The sequence below is a fragment of the Emydura macquarii genome, unplaced genomic scaffold (genome assembly GCF_026122565.2).
Source record: "Emydura macquarii macquarii isolate MOO-44397 ecotype Brisbane River unplaced genomic scaffold, CSIRO-AGI_Emac_v2 contig_1644, whole genome shotgun sequence".
NCBI lineage: Eukaryota > Metazoa > Chordata > Testudines > Chelidae > Emydura > Emydura macquarii.
This window is the reverse complement of record NW_027131781.1, coordinates 3,588,237-3,606,711: the sequence shown is the minus strand read 5'-3', so window position 1 is coordinate 3,606,711 and position 18,475 is coordinate 3,588,237. Positions and strand designations below refer to the sequence as shown.

General features: G+C 45.1%; 1 protein-coding gene across 5 annotated transcripts in view; it reads left to right on the top strand.

Annotated features, from left to right (window-relative positions):
- The window catches only part of CORO2B (coronin 2B), a 125,330-nt gene extending 107,440 nt beyond the window's left edge, over window positions 1-17,890 (top strand). For 3 of the 5 annotated variants that reach the window (XM_067555502.1, XM_067555504.1, XM_067555503.1), the window contains 9 exons: window positions 2,839-2,988; window positions 4,267-4,431; window positions 5,360-5,476; window positions 7,569-7,673; window positions 10,729-10,825; window positions 12,473-12,585; window positions 14,065-14,155; window positions 15,097-15,236; window positions 16,336-17,890. In XM_067555502.1, the coding sequence (XP_067411603.1) occupies window positions 2,839-2,988; window positions 4,267-4,431; window positions 5,360-5,476; window positions 7,569-7,673; window positions 10,729-10,825; window positions 12,473-12,585; window positions 14,065-14,155; window positions 15,097-15,236; window positions 16,336-16,467 (1,110 nt within the window). In that variant the 3' untranslated portion in view covers window positions 16,468-17,890. The remainder of the gene's footprint in view (window positions 1-2,838; window positions 2,989-4,266; window positions 4,432-5,359; window positions 5,477-7,568; window positions 7,674-10,728; window positions 10,826-12,472; window positions 12,586-14,064; window positions 14,156-15,096; window positions 15,237-16,335) is intronic. The other 2 variants (XR_010921272.1, XM_067555505.1) reach the window with 2 other exon arrangements.
- The last annotated feature ends 585 nt before the right edge of the window (window positions 17,891-18,475 follow it).

The following is an 18,475-nucleotide window of genomic DNA, read 5'->3' as shown; positions in this document are numbered from 1 at the left end:
TCCCCCAGGAAGGTGACTCAAAGCATCCAGCTATTTTCAGGGCAGAGTCTCACTCCAAATAATCTCAATGAATCCCGCTGTTGAACCCATGCAATGGCTTTAAAATCCTAGCTAAACTTTGGAATACTTTATTTCTAATCTCTCTCGAGTTTGCGTTTATCCTACTTGACAGATCTCCCCTGCCCCAATGCCAACAGATGTGTGCCTGTATTATAGTCAGAGGCCAACAAAAATGGCTGCTTGTATTGCAGCTACTCCTCCCAATAAAGTAGTAGTAAAATTTACCTAGATTTCACGGAGAATAGGCTCGCTGAAGCCTTGGGTGTTGTGTCAGAGCTGTGGCTTTGGAAGAAGATAACTCCTTTACTCCAGCAAAACTTCCCCAGGGCTAGAACAGGAGATACCAGCCCGTTACCTTCTCTGGTTCTGGTGTCCGTTCAGTATGTCTCTACCACTATTAGCTCAATTCAGGGAGGCTTTATTGGCCTTGACAAGTGATACATGTGTGGGCAGAGTGTAGGGAAAAGCCAACGGTGTCTGTTAGGAGCAGGTATCACCCCAGTGCTACACGCTATGTATGGGGGTTGATCAGGTGTCCATTTATCATTACTGTCCATTCCAGAGCTGCTTGTCACCTGGATAATATAGAAAGAAAAACTACACTGAAACACCCTCCAAGTCACTTTTCAAACTTACTTCCTAACTTCAAACAGAGGAGGCAAAAAGCAAACTAAACTTATTGTACAATGCATGTGATATTACCTGGCTGCCTTAATGGAAATTATTTCATTTTGCTGTAATATGGAATTGCTATGAGAAATACAGCTTTGCACACAGGATGAAAGCATGCAAGAAGGGCAGTCTGTGGTCAAGTGGGAAAATAGCTAGAGTGCAGTGACCTAGCCTGATGAGTTAAACTATGCGAGTGTACGTGCAAGACTTGCTCTTGTGACTGAAAATCCAGAGATTTCAACCTCTTTCTAAAGCTACGAGAGTGTTGGTGAGTCTAAGCCTTCAGATATCTGTGCAGGGGAGGGTAGAGGGTATGGTGGTGCCAACCTGAATGAACTAAATAATCTAGGTCTACAAATCTTGACGTGTCGTTCCGAGTGTCCCAGACTGGGGCAATGCTCCGCAACAAAAAGAAATCAAAAGACTTTCAAGTGAACTAGAGAGAAACTAAAGACCAAGTGGCTGATACAAGGGTCAGATTCACACCAGTGACCTACAACAGAGATGAAAGAACTCCTATGCCATTTTTAAAAGAAATCACTTGAGCTATTTAATTGAGGGGGAGGGGAGAAGCCTTCAGATAACCTACTCTTTGTCTACATATTGTCCCTTATATCCAGCAAACACTCCTCCCTGGGATTTTATCTCCAAGTGTGATGGAGGCCAGCGAGGGGTCGGATTATCAAAAGCACTCAGCCCTGGCCTACCTCTACTGCCATTAAAGTCAATGGCAAATTCGCAGCCATTCGTGGCACCTTTTTAATGAGGTCCACAGAAACATGAATTTCTCTGCAATGTAATACTCTCTCCACTTTGTTCTTCTTTTATACAGCAGTTTAGTGGGCCAAACTCACCCTTCTAGCTTCACTGAAGTCTGCGGTGTTACAGCAGGGGGGAATTTGTTCCAGTGTGTGTGCATTTACTCCTCTTCACAATGTTAGAGACAGCTGAGCCAGTGTATGCCTTTATATTTTGATATGTTCATATAAAGAAACAATCATTCTTTTTGTTAAATTAGTGATTGAGAGGCAGATTTTAGGAACTCTAGTACCTAGCGGATGCCACTCTATTATATCAGACCAATATTAGGGTAGGTCATAGGCTCATAGACTTTAAGGTTAGAAGGGACCATCATGATCATCTAGTCTGACCTCCTGCATATTGCAGGCCACAGAACCTCACCCACCCGCCCCTGTAATAGACCCCTAACCTCTTGAACCTAGGCAGTATGAACCACAAGTGTCCCTTTAATTAAAACTGAGTTATAATGTCACATGGCAAAACAAGTACATCGTATAACGATCTGATTTAGTTGGCTACCGTCGTGTCTGACGCCTGCTAATATGCTGTCCTTCGTCGTGCAACTGCTAACTTGACTTTAACAAGATTCACTTTCAGAGAAGGACGGTCACCAGTGATGGTGCGCTGTATTAGGGGAGCACAGATGATAAAATGCTGCTTGTCTATTCAGTTATTTCTATCAAGTAATTATCTTGAAGTTCTTAGTACTGATTCCTTAAGAAGGTCATCTGAGACAAATCTGATTGACTTTTCTGACCTATTTATATGTATATGTGAAGATAACTGGAGGGTGTATTTTTAACTGCCGTTTTTAGAGAATTCTATTTCCTGCCTCTTTAAAAAAAACCAACCTGGCTTTGTCTTGTGCTGTGGATTATCAGCACACCTCTGAAAATTTTGTGCAAGGAGAGTCCTTTTCGATAGCTCAGGAATCCCACTGAATCCAGTGGGGCTATCTCCCATCATTCACAGGACTGGTCTTCACTGAAGAGAATCAGGTATTGATGGTTTCTCAGAGCCCGCTAACTATTGGGGAGTGAAGAGAGGACAAAGTAGAAGGAAGGCGGGAACAAAGGTGCATCCAGTCGTGCACATGGGACTGAAGGGATGACTCGAGAGCATTGCGATTGAGTATATTCAGGTCTATTTTTAATTCCCGTAGGGCATTTGGAGACCAAGTTGACTAAGAAACCGCAGACTGGAGGGATTCCGCATGCCAAGGGGAGGGAACAAGCCCTTATAAGCCTCTAAAATCAGGACAAAGATTACTTCTCCCAATAACCTTTGCTCATCCTGTCCTTTCAGGTTCGGATATGGGAAATTCCAGAGGGAGGCTTGAAGCGGAACATGACAGAAGCTGTTCTAGAGCTCTATGGGCACAGCCGACGGGTCGGTCTCGTTGAGTGGCACCCAACCACCAACAATATCTTGTTCAGTGCAGGATACGACTATAAGGTGAACAATTCTAGAGGATTTCTACTAAATCCCTCGGCTCTAATTGGAGACTAGCATTTATTAAGGTCATGTGAGGCTTTGAAGGGTAAAATCATGGATGGCCATGGTTTGTTTGGCAGCAGTTGCTCTAACAGTCACTGCGCCTCCTCAGATCTTTCTTCCTGTCTCTCTCTCTGTCTGCTTTTGAAGTGCTAATACATGAAATGGAAATGCATTTGAGATCAGAGGTTCTTTTGCTAATGCCGATGGTTTAGATGGAGTATCTCTCTGCATATGCCTTAACCTTAATGGGAATTGCCTGTTGTCGAAATAATATTTCATGCCACATCTGTGTCAGATTATAGCTTCCCCAGTTCATGTTGTCTCCTACCTAGTCTTAATGACTTGCTTGCTTTATAATGATTATGTAAAACAAAAGTACGAGAGTTCAACTAGCACGGAAATCTTCAGGGTTTCTCTAATGGGTTTTTTAAAGGATGCTTCTACATTGTCTATATAATCCCAGATCATTCCTGTTTCTGACACTAATCGGAAAAGCAACTGTGAAAATGGCCTCATAGGGTTCCTTGTTTATTATGTCACTGGCTTCATAGCAGTTTTGCTCACTTCGTAGATAAGACATAACAAGGGGCATCTTTCGGACTATAAAACTCTTACTCCTGGCGGTCGTGCATCATAACAGAACCCAGCTTGGTTCCCAGATGCCAGGTTGAGTCTGCAGGGCTGGCAGTTAGAAGAATCACCTTTTTTTTATTTATAAGATGAGCCAAGGTGGGCATGAAATTCAATGAGATGATAAACATGGGACCCCCCCACCACCACCCCAGTGCCATTTTCAGTCACTTCTGAGAGCAGGCTTGACCCAGAGAGATTTTTGATCTTCTTCTATGTCATGCAAAATATGTCAAGAAGTGGGTACAATTACCATAGTTTGCCCTGCTGGTATGTGTCAAATGGCAATAACGGCATGGGGTGCCAAGGGGTAAGATCGAGGCTTGCTGTGGAAGGACCAGGTGCCCATAACTTCATTCACATTCAAGCAAAGGGAGAACTCGTGAAAGGAGATGCTATTTAACATATGAGTGGGGGGATTGGAGTCTGGCCCCAAATTAACAGCACATTTAAAATACCGAGCCAGAAGTTTGGAAAATGTGGTCTTGCGGGCATGTGTGCGCCCTGGAGCAGTGTAAGAGCCTGCAACTGGTATCCCTCCCTCCCCTCCCCCCCCAAACTAGCTGCAGCATCAGTGTTAACTTCATTCTGCACCATTTCCCTCAGGTTCTGATATGGAACCTGGACATTGGAGAGCCGGTGAAGATGATAGATTGTCATACAGATGTCATTCTCTGCATGTCCTTCAACACCGATGGCAGCCTGCTGTCTACAACGTGCAAAGACAAGAAGCTGCGAGTCATTGAGCCACGTTCAGGCAAAGTCCTTCAGGTGAAGAGCTGATTTCAGAACTGCTCTCAAGACTCTGTCCTAAGCACAAGTAACAAGAAGTAAATCCATTATTTTTGACAAATACAAATTTGACCCTAGACATTAAATGGTGGCGTCATTGGGATTTCCCATGTGACTGCTTTCCTCCCCTAATGCGCAACAGAGGCAGAGTTAGGGCAATAGGAGGAAGGACTTTAAGCCTAACATACTCCTTACAAGACACTGAATTATCCCCAAACACGTCCGATATCCTTAAAGCAACAATATGTCACAAACGTCAGCCCCTGAATCTAGATGAGACAATAGAAAGGATTCAGCACTGTTCTAGTCAAAGATGCAGGGCTTTTAATCTTTTATTAATCAAAGTTTTATGGGAAATAGTAGAGAGTTCTGGGAAGCCACTGAGCCAATTTTGGAAGAAAAGCTTAATTGTCTTTGTCAATTGTGGATTATTCTAGAAATCTCAGGGAAAGCTAAGTTTTATTTTTACACAACAGCATTTTGCCTGTCCGTTCCAGATATCACTAGCCCCCCGCCCATGTCCCCCATTTTCACTGGGGCGGTCTGAGCCATAGTTGGTTAGCATGAAAGTTGCATTTTGCAGTAGAGAAGAAAGAGGGACTGGGGAAGCTGGAAGCTAGGTTAAGCCAGCTTGTTATGAAATGGTTCTCCTGGGACAAGAACGGAGCTTTTCCCCATAGACAGTGTAGAGATTAGCAAAGAGGAATGGATCTATCTTTGGGCTATAGGAGCAGAGACAGCCAGGAACGGAGATCCTAACATGGGGGAGAACCCTCCTTTGAGCATGGCTGTCCTTGGAGTCCTGGAGCTGGCATTTTCACTGATCTGTACGAAGGGCCGTGCCTAGGAAGACATCTGGAATGTATAGCTGTTCACTGCATGTAGCACAGACAATGTCTTCTTCCAGGAAGCCAGCTGTAAGAACCATCGTGTGAACCGGGTGGTCTTTCTAGGTAACATGAAGCGACTTCTAACGACTGGAGTCTCAAGGTGGAATACAAGGCAGATTGCACTCTGGGATCAGGTCAGCAAATAGATCGCTGGGGAACGTTCCTTCCCAAGAAGGGAGCACAATCGATGGGGTAAAAAAAAAAAAGGTGTGACTACTGTGCGAGCAGACATACCCCAGTGAGCTCCAGTCTAGTTCACTTGGATCCCAAAGCAGGGAAGCTGCGCAAGCCCGCCTGCAAACCTGGATAACGACTTGAAGGAGTAGCCGGCGCTACCATAACTCCACTGGTCCAGGGCCCAGGGTAGCTAGCTCGGCTGTAAATGAGCCTTGGGTTATAGTGTAGACAGACCCTAAGGCTGAGGGATCAAGAGATCTGGGGTCCAGCCCCTGCTCTGCTTCAAACGTAGGGTGACTATAGGCAAGGCTCCTACCCACTCCATGCTGCAGTTTATCCATCTGCACATTGAAAAAACCCGCCCAGCTTGCAGCAGTTTTATGCAGCTGCGTTCGTGAATGTTGGGGAAGTGCTTTGAGAAGCACTGCTGGCAAGTGCTAAGGATCAGTAGCGAAGGGCTGTCAAAGGGGCCGACGGGGCCAACTCTCAGACTCTCGATGGGAGTCAAACGCCTAACTCAACTCTCATTGATTTTTCAGTGAAGTTGGGCGCCCAACTCCTACAAGTCTCTTTGAGTAGCCCAGCGTATTGTGTTAAGAGAACTATTTTAACATAGCTAGAGAAGCAGATATGTATATAGCAGCTTCTTTATTCCTTCCTATTTCCTAGTGGAGTCTACGCAGGTCTTTATGTAACTTTAAAAGCTTTGCTGGTTGCTATGGCAATCTGGCTAGATATGACACCTTGGGGAGTTTGAATTCTGAATTCACAAGATTAGTTAAAGCAGAAGCAAATTTACCAGATGCATCCCAGCAAGCATTTGTACCCTCCCATCTGACTCCACGCACTTTATTCTGGACCGACGGGTTTTAGATTGCGGACGCGCCTGGCCCTCTTCACGTGGTTGGTAGGAGCTGCAGATATTGGAAAGCTGATGTCTCCTGGCTCAGGCTGGGCTGGGAGGAGATGTTCAGTACAGTCCTATCCGTCAGCTAGCCAGTGAATACCGCTGACACCTAATTGGCTGGGACTGCCACAGGAGGCAGGGTCAGGGAACAGAAGTAGGTGGGGTGGCTGATCTGTTCGGGAGGACTTTTGTATAAACTCAAGGACAAAGGGAGAAACCAGCTCCGTCTGGGGCTTTGTGAAATATAAAGCTTAGAACAAAGGATGACTTGGCTCCCCAGTAAATCCAAAAGACCCGGACACATTCCCCAGGCAACGGTGCAGCCTCATTGCAAGATCTTCCTAGAGTCCGGTGGGTTCTGCAGTGAAAAACCCAAACTAAAGGGCCGTGCAGTCCTCTGGCTTCCGACAGGAAAGCATTTCATCCCAACAGAGCAGGACAGCCTAGACGGCAGCGTTAGGCGCAGCAGGCGTGGCATCAAAGCTCCAGAGTGGCCGCAGCCTCCTTCTCCCATTGTGTCCAGCCAGCACCGTGGCATGTGCACGGCAGGGTGGGACCACGGCCCTCCTCGCTGCGGGGGCCCTGTGCACCCTGGAGGGAGTGGTTGGGTGAGCGAACAGGCTGTGGGGGAGAGGAGAGAGCTCCTTGCACCCTCCTCGGTTTTCCTTCCCCACCCCCTCACTCCCTGCTGGGGCCCAAATCGATTCTTCAAATACACCCACGCCTCCAGCCTCGCTGAAATGCAGCCACGTAGAAATGGCTCGGGGGAGGGGAGGGGGCGGGCAACTGGACCCCATTGCAACCTGAACCCTGTAGAACCACCTTGAGAGCCCCAGGGCCCGCTCGACCCAACAATGTGACGTACTGAGTGCCCTGCCGCGATGTGACCTTAAACGGACATCCTTCTGGTTCTGTGTGCACATGCCCATGTCTGCCAGCCCTCTCTCCCTCCCCCTCCGGCTCGTAGGACACTGAAATCCCGTGGCAGTCTTTGGGAGGAATAGTGGCTTTGCCTCAGCTTTCTGCGACAAAACCCTGTCCCTCACCCCCCTGCACCTGTTGCTCCCTAGTGGATTTTGCTTTCATGTTCCATGAAACCTAGTCTCCTTGCTGATTCATAAAGCGATTTTCTCTCTGTGCAGGAAGACCTGGCCATGCCCCTCATAGAGGAGGAGATCGATGGGCTCTCGGGGCTCTTGTTTCCTTTCTATGACGCTGATACGCACATGTTGTATTTGGCTGGAAAGGTGCGTTGGCTTTACTGATGGTAAACAGCAATATACTGAACCTGCTGCCCTCAGGACTGATGTGTCCCTTGCAACCTTGAGAGTCTCCCCAATAACCCCTTTGAGAAGGCAAGCAAAAGGGACATCTCTCAGATAAGCAGAGCATGGAGTTATTTTGGGGTTTTCATAAATTACTACTATAGTTAAACCCGCGGGGCCAGATGCTGATATTGCTTTCACCAGTGCAAATATGGATCAACTCCACTGAAGACTCTGGAATTACACTAAAAGAAATCAGCCGTTGGTCATTGACTTTCTTTTATTGGTCCTCAAACGGGTGGTATTTGTGTTGTAAAGTCTAAATGCACCACTACAGAAACCTCTAGGGTGGGACGCTTCTCAAATGGCCCCCCAAAAGCCCCTGTGTTCTCTGCAGTCATGTTACCTTGTGCACAAAGCACCCCCTCAGTGAAAGCACCTCCAAATACTGTAGTGCATTTAGGAGGCCCTTAAAAAAGGAAACACATTTCTCTCCTGTTGGCTACAGGTCGGACTCCCGCTGAAGTCAGCTCATGGCCCCGAGTAAAGAAGCACAGGGTGTTCTTTTCTATCAATGTTTACAAAGGCCACAATCAAGAAAGAAGGCCGTAGTGTTAAAAAAACTGACCTGGTTTAGAGGGGAAGTGAAGGCAGCTATAAAAAATAAAATATACATAACAAACGGAAAAATGGAGATGATATCGATGAATATAAATTGATAACTAGGAATCCTAGAAAACTGAAAAGGGAAGCAAAGGGATATAAGAAGTAATCGATGGCCAGGGGAGTTAAGGATAATAACAAGGAGTCTAAGTATATTAGGAAGAAAAAGAATCCTAGCAATGGTATTGATCCATAACCGGATGGAAACGATAGAACCATCAATAATGCAGTAAAGACAGAAGTGTTTAATAAATATTTCTGGTCTGTATCTGGGGGGGCGGGGAGGGAATGATGCATTCATATCACATAATGCTGACACTTTCCATTCCACTAATGGTTCAGGAGGATGTTAAACAGCAGTCACTGAAGTGAGACACTTTTTAAATCAGCAGCTCCAGGTAACTTGCACCCAAGAGTTTTAAAAAGCTGGCTGAGGAACTCACTAGACTGTTAATGTTGATTTTCTTCAATAAGTCTTGGAACAATGAAGAAAATTTAAAAAATGGAAGAAAGTTAAAGTTGTGCCAATATTGTAAAAGGGTACCTGGGATGCCCTGGGTAATTGTAGGCCTTTCCGCCTGCCATTGATCCTGTGCAAGATAATGGAGCAGCTGATATGGACTTGAGTAATAAAGAATTGAAGTAGGGTAATACAATTAATGCCAATCAATATGAGTTTATGGAAAATAGATCCTGTCAAACTAACTTGATATCTTTTTTTGATTAGATTACAGTTTTGTTTGATAATGATAATAGTATTAAGGTAATATTTTAGGCTTCTCTCCAGCATTTCACTTGGTACAGCATGACATTTTGATTGGAAAAACAGAATGATACAAAATGAATATGGCACACATTAACTGGATTAACAACTGACTAACTGATAGGTCTCAAAATGTAACTGTAACTGGGGAATCATCGTTGAGTAGATGCATTTATAGTGGGGTCCCACATGGATCAGTTCTTGCCCTGATGCAACTTAACATTTTTATCAAATGACCTGGAAGAAAACATAAAATCATCACTGAGAAGGTTAGGGGTGTGATAAATAATGAAGAGGATGGGTCACTAACACAGACAGTTCTGGATCGCTTCATAAGCCAGGGGCAAGCAAACAATATGCTTAATATGGCAAAATGTATGCATCAGGGAACAAAGAGCATAGGCCATATTTATGGAAGGGGTCTCTATCCTGGGAAGCAGCGACTCCAAAAGAGAACTGGGGTTGTGGTGGAGATAATCAGCTGTACATGAGCTCTCAGTGCGACGCTGTGGCCAAAAGGGCTAATGCGACCCTGGGATGCCTAAACGGGCATCTTGAGTAGAAGCAGAGAGGGTTTTTTACCTCTGTGTTTGGCACTGGTGTGACCGCCGCTGGAATACTGTGTCCAGCTCTGGGGTCAACAATTCAAGAAGAGTGTTGATAAACTGGAGAGGATTCAGAGGAGAGCCATGAGCATGATTAAAGGATTAGAGAGCATGTCTTATATTCGAGGAGCTCAATCGATTTGCCTTAGCAAAGAGAAGGTGAAGGGGTGACTTGTTCAGTCTATAAATACCTACAAGGGGAACAAATATTTGACAATGGGCTCTTCAGTCTAACAGAGAAAGTCTAACAAGATCCATTGGCTGGAAGTTGAAGCTAGACAAATTCAGACTGGGAATAAGGCATATGTTTTTAACAATGAAGGTAATTAACCATCGGAACAATTTATCGAGCGTCATGGTGGATTCGCCATCGCTGACAATTTTTAAATAACGCTGTAGTTCAAAAGGAATTATTTTAGGGGAGTTTTATTGCCTGTTACACAGGAAGTCACACTAGATGATCACAGAGATCCCTTCTGGCCTTGGACTCTATTAATCTATTAACATACATTTCAGTGCAATGCAGCCCTGCCTATTCAGTACAGCCCTGCTCACTTTAGCTGTGTACTAACATTAGTTTATTTCTGTACTGGAATATTTCCTTTAGAATTACTGGGCAACCCAGCATACTAGAATAGGGCTGATAAAGTACATTTTTTAGTACTTTATCCTCTTTCCACTGTGGGAGAATGAGACTAGATATGCAACCCAAGGGTAGAAAAACTAATTTCACAGAGTGTGAGGGAGAAATGGGGGTGGTGGGGATAAAATTTGTTGTCACCTTGTGAGTTTTCTTCCCCAAACGCCATCAGAGACCACAGCTGTTCTTTCTGTTGCTACTACTCCAAAAACCTAGATGAAGTGCTGGATGTGTTGGTTTGAGCCTCAGTGTTCTACAATGGTCCCTCGCATTCTCATGTCTATAGTTTTAACCCAGAACTTGTATTTACCTGCAGTTTTTACACTGAAATGTTAAACTGATCTGCCTTTGTCCCTACCATCTTAGGGAGACGGGAACATCCGGTACTATGAAATCAGCACCGAAAAGCCCTATCTGAACTATCTCATGGAGTTTCGCTCTCCTGCCCCACAGAAAGGACTGGGTAAGAGCTTTTGGCATGTTAATAGGCATCCTCTTTGAACATTAATATTAAAAAAAGACAGAAGACTGAAGTTGTATAATTAAATTTTGCTGGCAAACGTGTTTTGCATAATAACCCCCCATGCTCTCTGCACTGTGCTGACTCTCGCTGTTCAAATATGTTCTGTGTCATTTGGTAGCTGATGACTTCCTGGAAAATTAATTCAGAATTCCAATGATCTTCATGGGGCATTTCATATTTGTGTGTATTTCTTCCTGGGTGATGGTGCAGTTTGGCTCTGATGTCTCTTACTGAGGTCCAAGTGCCAAGAAAATGCTTGTGCAATTTCATCTGATGGGCAATGATGGGCTGCCAAAATATTAACTGAGTCCGTGATACACGGGACACCCTTACTGCAAAATCCATCTGTTCCATACCCGCCCCTCCTTGGCAGAACAAGGCTCTGGTCTGCACCACTCAGCTCTCCTCCCCTTCCCAGCATCTCCAGGAGGCCCCTGTATGTGGCTTTGCTACACCTGGTTGGTGTAGAGGGTCAAAAGGAGAAGCAGGCAGGTGGTATGGGAGCAGGGCAGGATACAGACCTAGCGCATCCTTGAGAGTTAGGCGGACGGCCCAGCTAACAAGTTCTGTGGCGTCCCATCGCCCCGGGTCAGCCGTTTGGGAGGCTCGGGCAGACCAGAGCCAGCCAAGCTGCTGATTTGGAATCGGCTCTTTAGTGACGGCGCGGGCCAGCCCTCTCAGGAAATGCTGATGGCGCGGAGTCACATGACGCAAAAGGAGGTTGCTCTCTGCTTCATAGCTCCGCTCAGAGTTTTGTTCAGACCTGGCACTCCAGATGTGAGCACGAAACAAATCTGTGCGCCTGTACTGAATTTCAGCCTGTGTCCTAGTGCTGCCGGCAGGCTCTGAGAGGCAGCGCTTGCTTGGTGGTTTCTGTATTTGTATGGCAAAGCTTCCCTACCCCTGGATAACACTTTCCACGTGCTAGCGGCCTCTCTCCCACTTGCCTGCTGCAGCTGCAGCTTCTGAAAGGTATTACGTACCCTGGGCCTGATGGGGAAGGGTGCAGCGTGCTCTCAACCTGCACTGATGTCAGTACCTCACAGAATTGGGTCCTGTACTTCTCTCTGTCTTATACATGTAACGCCTCCCGCTATGAATCACCTGCAGCAACCGGCCCTAGAGCACCAAAGCATGGGCCGCTGCTACTCCAGCTAATGAAATAACTCCATTTAGCTGGTAGCAGTGGTAGGCTCCTAGGCAAAACTAGGGAGTACAACGCACCCCTTATTGCTTAGCCTCGTGTTTGAGCAACACCCAGAGAATCCCATTCCTGCGGGACACACCGACTGCTTTCTTGACTTGTAAAGCGCTGAAGATTGACTGTAGGAAATGGCGATTCTCTTGGCGGCAGCGTTTACATGAAGTTTACGCTGTTGGAGCTTTCCCCGTTGACGTGATGCCTAATTGGAATTACCTGCCGTACAGGCGCACTGCCACCGTAGCCTCCGCCAGCAATCCTGACGGTGCTCGTGAGATTGGTTCCTTTCTCACTCAGCAATTTGTAGAGCAAGAGCTTTGGAATGTTTAAATGCTTTTCCAGTTTGAAAGGAAAGACCCAGGCTCACGTGTGACCCTCTCTAACAGGTGTGATGCCGAAGCATGGGCTGGATGTGTCCGCGTGTGAGGTGTTCAGATTCTATAAACTGATTACCTTAAAGGGTCTGATTGAGCCAGTCTCTATGATTGTCCCAAGGAGGGTGAGTACCTGTCAGCACATTCTCTCTCACCAACACGTTCAAAGGACAGAGCCGGAAACCACTGGTGTGCAGAGGGGATTCTATTTCTCTGACTCGGGCAGCTCACCGACTGCTGTATTCTCTGTGGAAATGACATGCAGGGAAGGACCTGGGAGAGGCAGTCACTGAACTTTTGCCTTTGAGCCCACACTAGGAATCCCACACGGAGCAGAATCATTTGGATGAAATACAGTAAATGTCAAAAGGACCCTGGCAACCTGTCTGTAGTGAATTAAGTCTCCGAGGGTTTATATCACTGTCCAGAACAGCCCCATGTCCTTGCCAGCTCTTACGTACTGGGAAGTGCGCTGTGACTGTGCTAGGCATTTTCCTGACTTGCATCCCAAAGCATCAGGGGTTTGCTTTTTCCTGGCTCTCTATCTCCTCTGATGGGTAGATCTCTCTGTCACCTCCCATTTATACCAATCACTCATTTTAGATCCAAACTCACATCCTCCTGAAAACTACTTTTCTAGCACCCGTAACTCGCAGCAATGCTAAGTCTGAACTCTGGGCTTATAGAAAGCTCTTTAAAGATCTGACTCCGGCATTTTTTCCAACTTCCGCTGTTGTTATTTGGTGTGAAATTAACTGGGTCTTTTGGAACGTGTGACAAAGGACTGTCCCACACCTAGTTTAGAGACTCATCCCAAGTAAAAACAGCAGCTCCGTGTGCTGGGACCAGTTTTCATTGCTGGCGTTACCTGGTCTGTCCAGCTGTATGAAATTTGAAACAAAGCTATGAGCCGGTGTTCAGGTTTAGGATTTCCAAACAGGTGACTCAACAGACCTTCATCTTCATTGGCCTGAATTTGCTAAGCAGAAGTGTGGAGAGGAGAGGAAAGGCAAATTACCCTGGTACACAACTTTCCTTGGTTTTTTTTCCCCTTGGCTATTTTTCTTTACACTGTATGTGGCCAGAGCGGGCGTTCCTTGAATTCACTGAAATGGGATCTACAGTGTGCATCCGGGGACTTTGTGCACTTCATGTTCCCTGAGCAGCCTCTGCAGCACCAGGGGGCACCAGGGGCTCCGACTCCAACAGTCCAGAGTCGATGTCCTTCAGAAATCTTCCAGTTCAGTTCTCATCCGGATAGATAATAGTTATTGTTCTGTCTGCAGCTCAGATGCATCCCGGGCACTCCGCTGTCTTGGTGCTTGGGTGAGACTGATGCAAGTACTTGAACTGCTCAGTGCTGCTGTGGTATTATTTTCTTTCAGAACATTAATTTAATAGGCAGGGGCAAGGGCTCTTTATTTCCCATTTAAGTTAATGGTGGAAGTGCAGTTAAGTATTTTTCCTGGGATGCTATTGAATGAGTACATTACTGCTGGCCAAGGTTGTAAGGAATCTATTGCTTCCGGCACTTTGCAACGCACCATTAAAATTGTGAACAAATGTTATGAAGACAGCCACTCTGTATTCTTCCTCCCTTTTAGTCAGAAACATACCAAGAGGATATTTACCCGATGACTCCAGGTACAGAACCAGCCCTGGCGCCAGACGAATGGCTGAGTGGAATGAACAGAGGTAAAAGAATGAGCCATGCATGAGTATCTGCTGCCTTTCCATTGTAAATGTCAAAGGAATTGATCTCTCTTCCTCGCTGTGAAATGGGCATGAATCCATATTCAGTCTTGGGCACTTACCAGACTTGACGTTGGCCACCAGATGATGAGATGGCGGGTGCATAGGTATTGCATGTATTCATGTTAAAAACCCACAGGAACCGTTCTGGAGATAGTGAGCTGTGCCTGGGGTGAAGGAGGCCATTGAATGTTTTTGAGCTCCATCTATAAGCACGTTTATTTATAGTATAGCAGTGCCTCATTGCTCCAACTGAAAATGTAGGCCCGGGGTAGGCATGGGGAAAAAGTGAGTGAGTGTGTGTAAAATCAAGCCAGTCAACGTGATTTGAAACACCACTTAGGCCATATCTGCCCCAGGTGCTGATCTCTGTAGCATTGCAGTACCTGGTCAGTGCACCTTAGATTATACCATGATTGAGATTATACCATGTCCAGCTAACATGACTTAAAAAGTGTGAAACTGTCTATACTAGACGCCAAGTGGTGTTTCAAACCTTACTAGCTAACCTGACTGAAAAAAACAACCAAGAGTGCCTTTTTTTTCCTAGTCTGGACAAGGCCATAGTGAGACAGTTTGTGCTCCAGAAAGTTTATGGTCTATTTAGACAAGACAAAGCATAGGAAGGGAAAGAGGAACAGGAGGGGTCAGTGACTTCCGAAGGTTGCACAACTGGGCAGTAGCAGAGGTGGATTAGAACCAAGGTCTCCTCGCTGCCCGTCCAGTCCCCTGGCCAGTCCGTCACCATGAGACCACATTGCCTCTAACTTCCTCGGTAGTGACTTTTAAGGTAGGATGATAGGGGTGGGATATATAGCTATATACACACACACTGTCGCAGAGCACGTGTTAACATCCTCCTTTTGTTTTATCATCTCATTTAGATCCCATATTGATGTCTTTGAAGGAGGGCTATAAGCAGACATCCAAAGTTGTCTTTAAGGCACCAATAAGAGAGAAAAAAAGCGTTGTTGTCAATGGAATAGATTTGTTAGAAAATGTCCCCCCCAGGACAGAGAATGAGGTAAGCAATGGGCGTTGACCGATTAAGGCTTTGAATGGCCAGCCTCTTAGTTCTCAGTCACGTGCTTCAAGCTTATCCAGTGCAAAACCTTGTTTTGACATAGTAAAAAAACAGGTGGTAGCGTCTACTGAATTTTCTGGTCCTACCGAACACCACAGAGACCTGATTTTATGCACCAGATGTTAGTCTGTATTGCAATAACACCTAGCTGCCCCGGTCATGGACCGGCACCCAAACCCTGACCAGAGAGTTTACAATCTACATATTATCATTCATTTCAGTGGAAAATAGTAGAGCCTGTTTGACCCCAATTGTCGTAATTGTGGCCACTTCTAGCCTCCTTGACCACACAGTGCATTGAACTATTCCAAGGTCCCTGCTGCCAGCTTGACTTAAATGTGCCATCCTAGTTTCTGCCATGAGTGGCTTTTACTATATTTTCCACTTTGAGGGTGTAATTTATAAACAATTCTTTGTACAGTATTGTAAAAAAGCTGTGATAATCTAAGAACTGCAGGTTTGTTACTAAGATGGACACTGGAGCCTCCTGGACCTTCACACTAACAGTGAGGACTGAACTACGTCTTTCTCTGACAGAGAGCAGCTGCACACATACAAGATTGTAGCATTTAAACACACCAGTTTGCATCTCTCTACTTTTGTTCCCAACCTGTGAAAATCTGTGTATGCGTGTTTCCCTGGGTCAAAATTCAACCCACAGGGCTTTGCTGTGTGTTAAGCGGAGTGCATACAAAGTGAACTGGATTAATTTCCTAATAGTTTTTAATTAATTACTGTTCTCAGAGCTACCCTTAAAGGCTGTGGGAAAACATTTACACTGAATCCAATATTGAATTTCTTTTCACAAATTGAGCTGGTGGGCCATACGATGTGAATTAACTGAGTTGCCAAGAAAATGGACAGGGGAAAATCAATGAAGTATTGCAGGTAAGCTGATATTTCAAAAGGAACGGAATAATGTCATAGAACCTGTCTTCGATTCATGTCAGTGGACAGGAAAGACCGGACGCCGTCGGGCAAAGCAGATATTATAAATGTTACCACAATGTTGTACAGCTATTTCCGTCTTTCTTTTAAGCTCCTCAGAATGTTTTTTCGACAACAAGACGAGATCCGACGGTTGAAAGATGAGCTTTCGCAGAAAGATATCAGAATTCGACAACTACAGCTGGAGTTGAAAAACTTACGTAACAGCCCGAAGAATAATTAATTAACCTCAAGGGACATTTTATAAATAAACTTTCTTTGTTTATATTTGCGCTTTTATTTTACTGTATCCACTTACACAGAATATGAGCCAGAAATCAAATGACCTGCCAAGAGTCCACATGCTAACTGGAAGTAAGTCTTTGTTGTCTTATCTAGCACTAAAGAAAAAAAAAAAAGATCTGTACACTATAACTGCAAATAACTGCATGAAAGGAATCTGGGTATGTATTTATGTCCCAGCATTTTTCGTGGAGTAAGTAGAAGAGCAATTTATTCTCTATATCTAAAGACTATGGAACTAACCAATAGGGCATAACTTAAATTTAACTTGAAATGGAGAGAAAATGAAAGGAGAATGTAGTGTGCCCTTAAGAAAGCAATGTGGTTTATTGCTATTAACTTTTTCCTATGCAAAGCCTGACAAAGAATGCACACAGCCTACAAAACTGGAATTTGAATTCACTTAACTATCATGTCAAATAAAGGACTTAATTCACAGATGTTCTCTCCATATCCTCTCGCCCTGGCCTTTGTTTAAAGGCGGTTCAAGAAAACCTTCCCTTTGCCCTGGCACTTGCTGTAAAAGTTTTCTTGTCCGGGGAAAGGTGGTAAAATTGGAATCAGTGACTTAAAAATAAAACCATTCCCTGAGGGTCAAATTTTCAAGTTCCTTGGTCAATTGCTACACTCCCACAAGACATTAATTTGGCAGATTCTTCGGTTTATCTTTATGAAACCGAGTCGCTCTCCTTAGCAGGTTGGGGGCGGGGGAGTTGTATATACGTTTTAAAAAAAATTGTCCTATGTTTCCTAATGCAGTGGGTCTGTCTTCCCCGATCTGCTAATAGGGACCTTAGATTCCTACTTTCTCCTGGAAACATGGTAGTGATAACACTGCCACGATTGTATGAAAATGGCGAGCAGCAAGGGAACTACCATTGCTCCCTTCCCCGTAACGGTCTTAGCTCCTTAGGAGCAGCCTCCTGTGGAAATGAAAACACCCTCTTCCTCGGTAGTAAATGCTGCCGAGTCACTAGTAACCTCTCCTGTGAAACCCTGATTCAAAGACGTTTGAAGTCTGGGAACTCTGGATATGTCATCTGTGTGTCCGTTCTTCTGCATAGCTGCATAGCTATTGATAGAACTGCACAATAAATTACATATGTACACAATGACATTTTTGTGAATTAGGCCCATACTGCAGGGAAAGACACCAAATACTGCTAGTTTACTGATATATATTTTCACTTAAATCAAGTAGGACTTGAACTGCCTAGCACTCTCAGTGCAACCCTTTCCCCCCGTTACTTTCCATTGTGCTTTGCACCTAACGCTTCCCCTTGCCTTCCATTAAAAGTGCTGTCATTCGCTCTTATTTATGTTACCACAAAAGTGATGAAATAAAATGTTTTCAAAATACCAAACCTTGCGAGTGGCAAAGTCTCCTTTGAGTTTTCATTTGTAGCAGCAAGTCGTCTGGAGCGAGCAGCTAACCATTGCAAAATGTAGAGCAAGCCCGGTCTGCAGAATTGCTATCAAATGTCATGCTTCAGGAGCCTGGCATGGAATAAGCTTTCAAGAACTACCCCTGGGCATGCACCTGCAGGGACCTGAGGGTTTGTTAACGTGTGTGTCCTAACCAGAGAAGTTTAATAAGAACTTAAGACTCTCCTCCCCCAAAACTGTACAGCCTCGAAAACCATATTAAAAAGCAGAGGGTGGAGGATTTCCAAAGGCACACCAGGCACTTACGCACCCATTGCAGTACACTGAAAAGAAGGAATTCTCTGACTATCACAATTATATTTAAATTGAATGAACCTGATCTCTGGAGAGCCATGGAGGCAGCAATTAATATCTTACACCTGGTGCTAACTTTGTGTGAGTGACTGGTCTAAGTAGCTGATTATGCCTGTTAACTGGATGAGCAGAGGATAAAGTGCCTGCAAAACCACGTCCAGCTACTTGAAGATCAGACTGAGGCCACTTGCCAAAGTGGGCCCTTATAA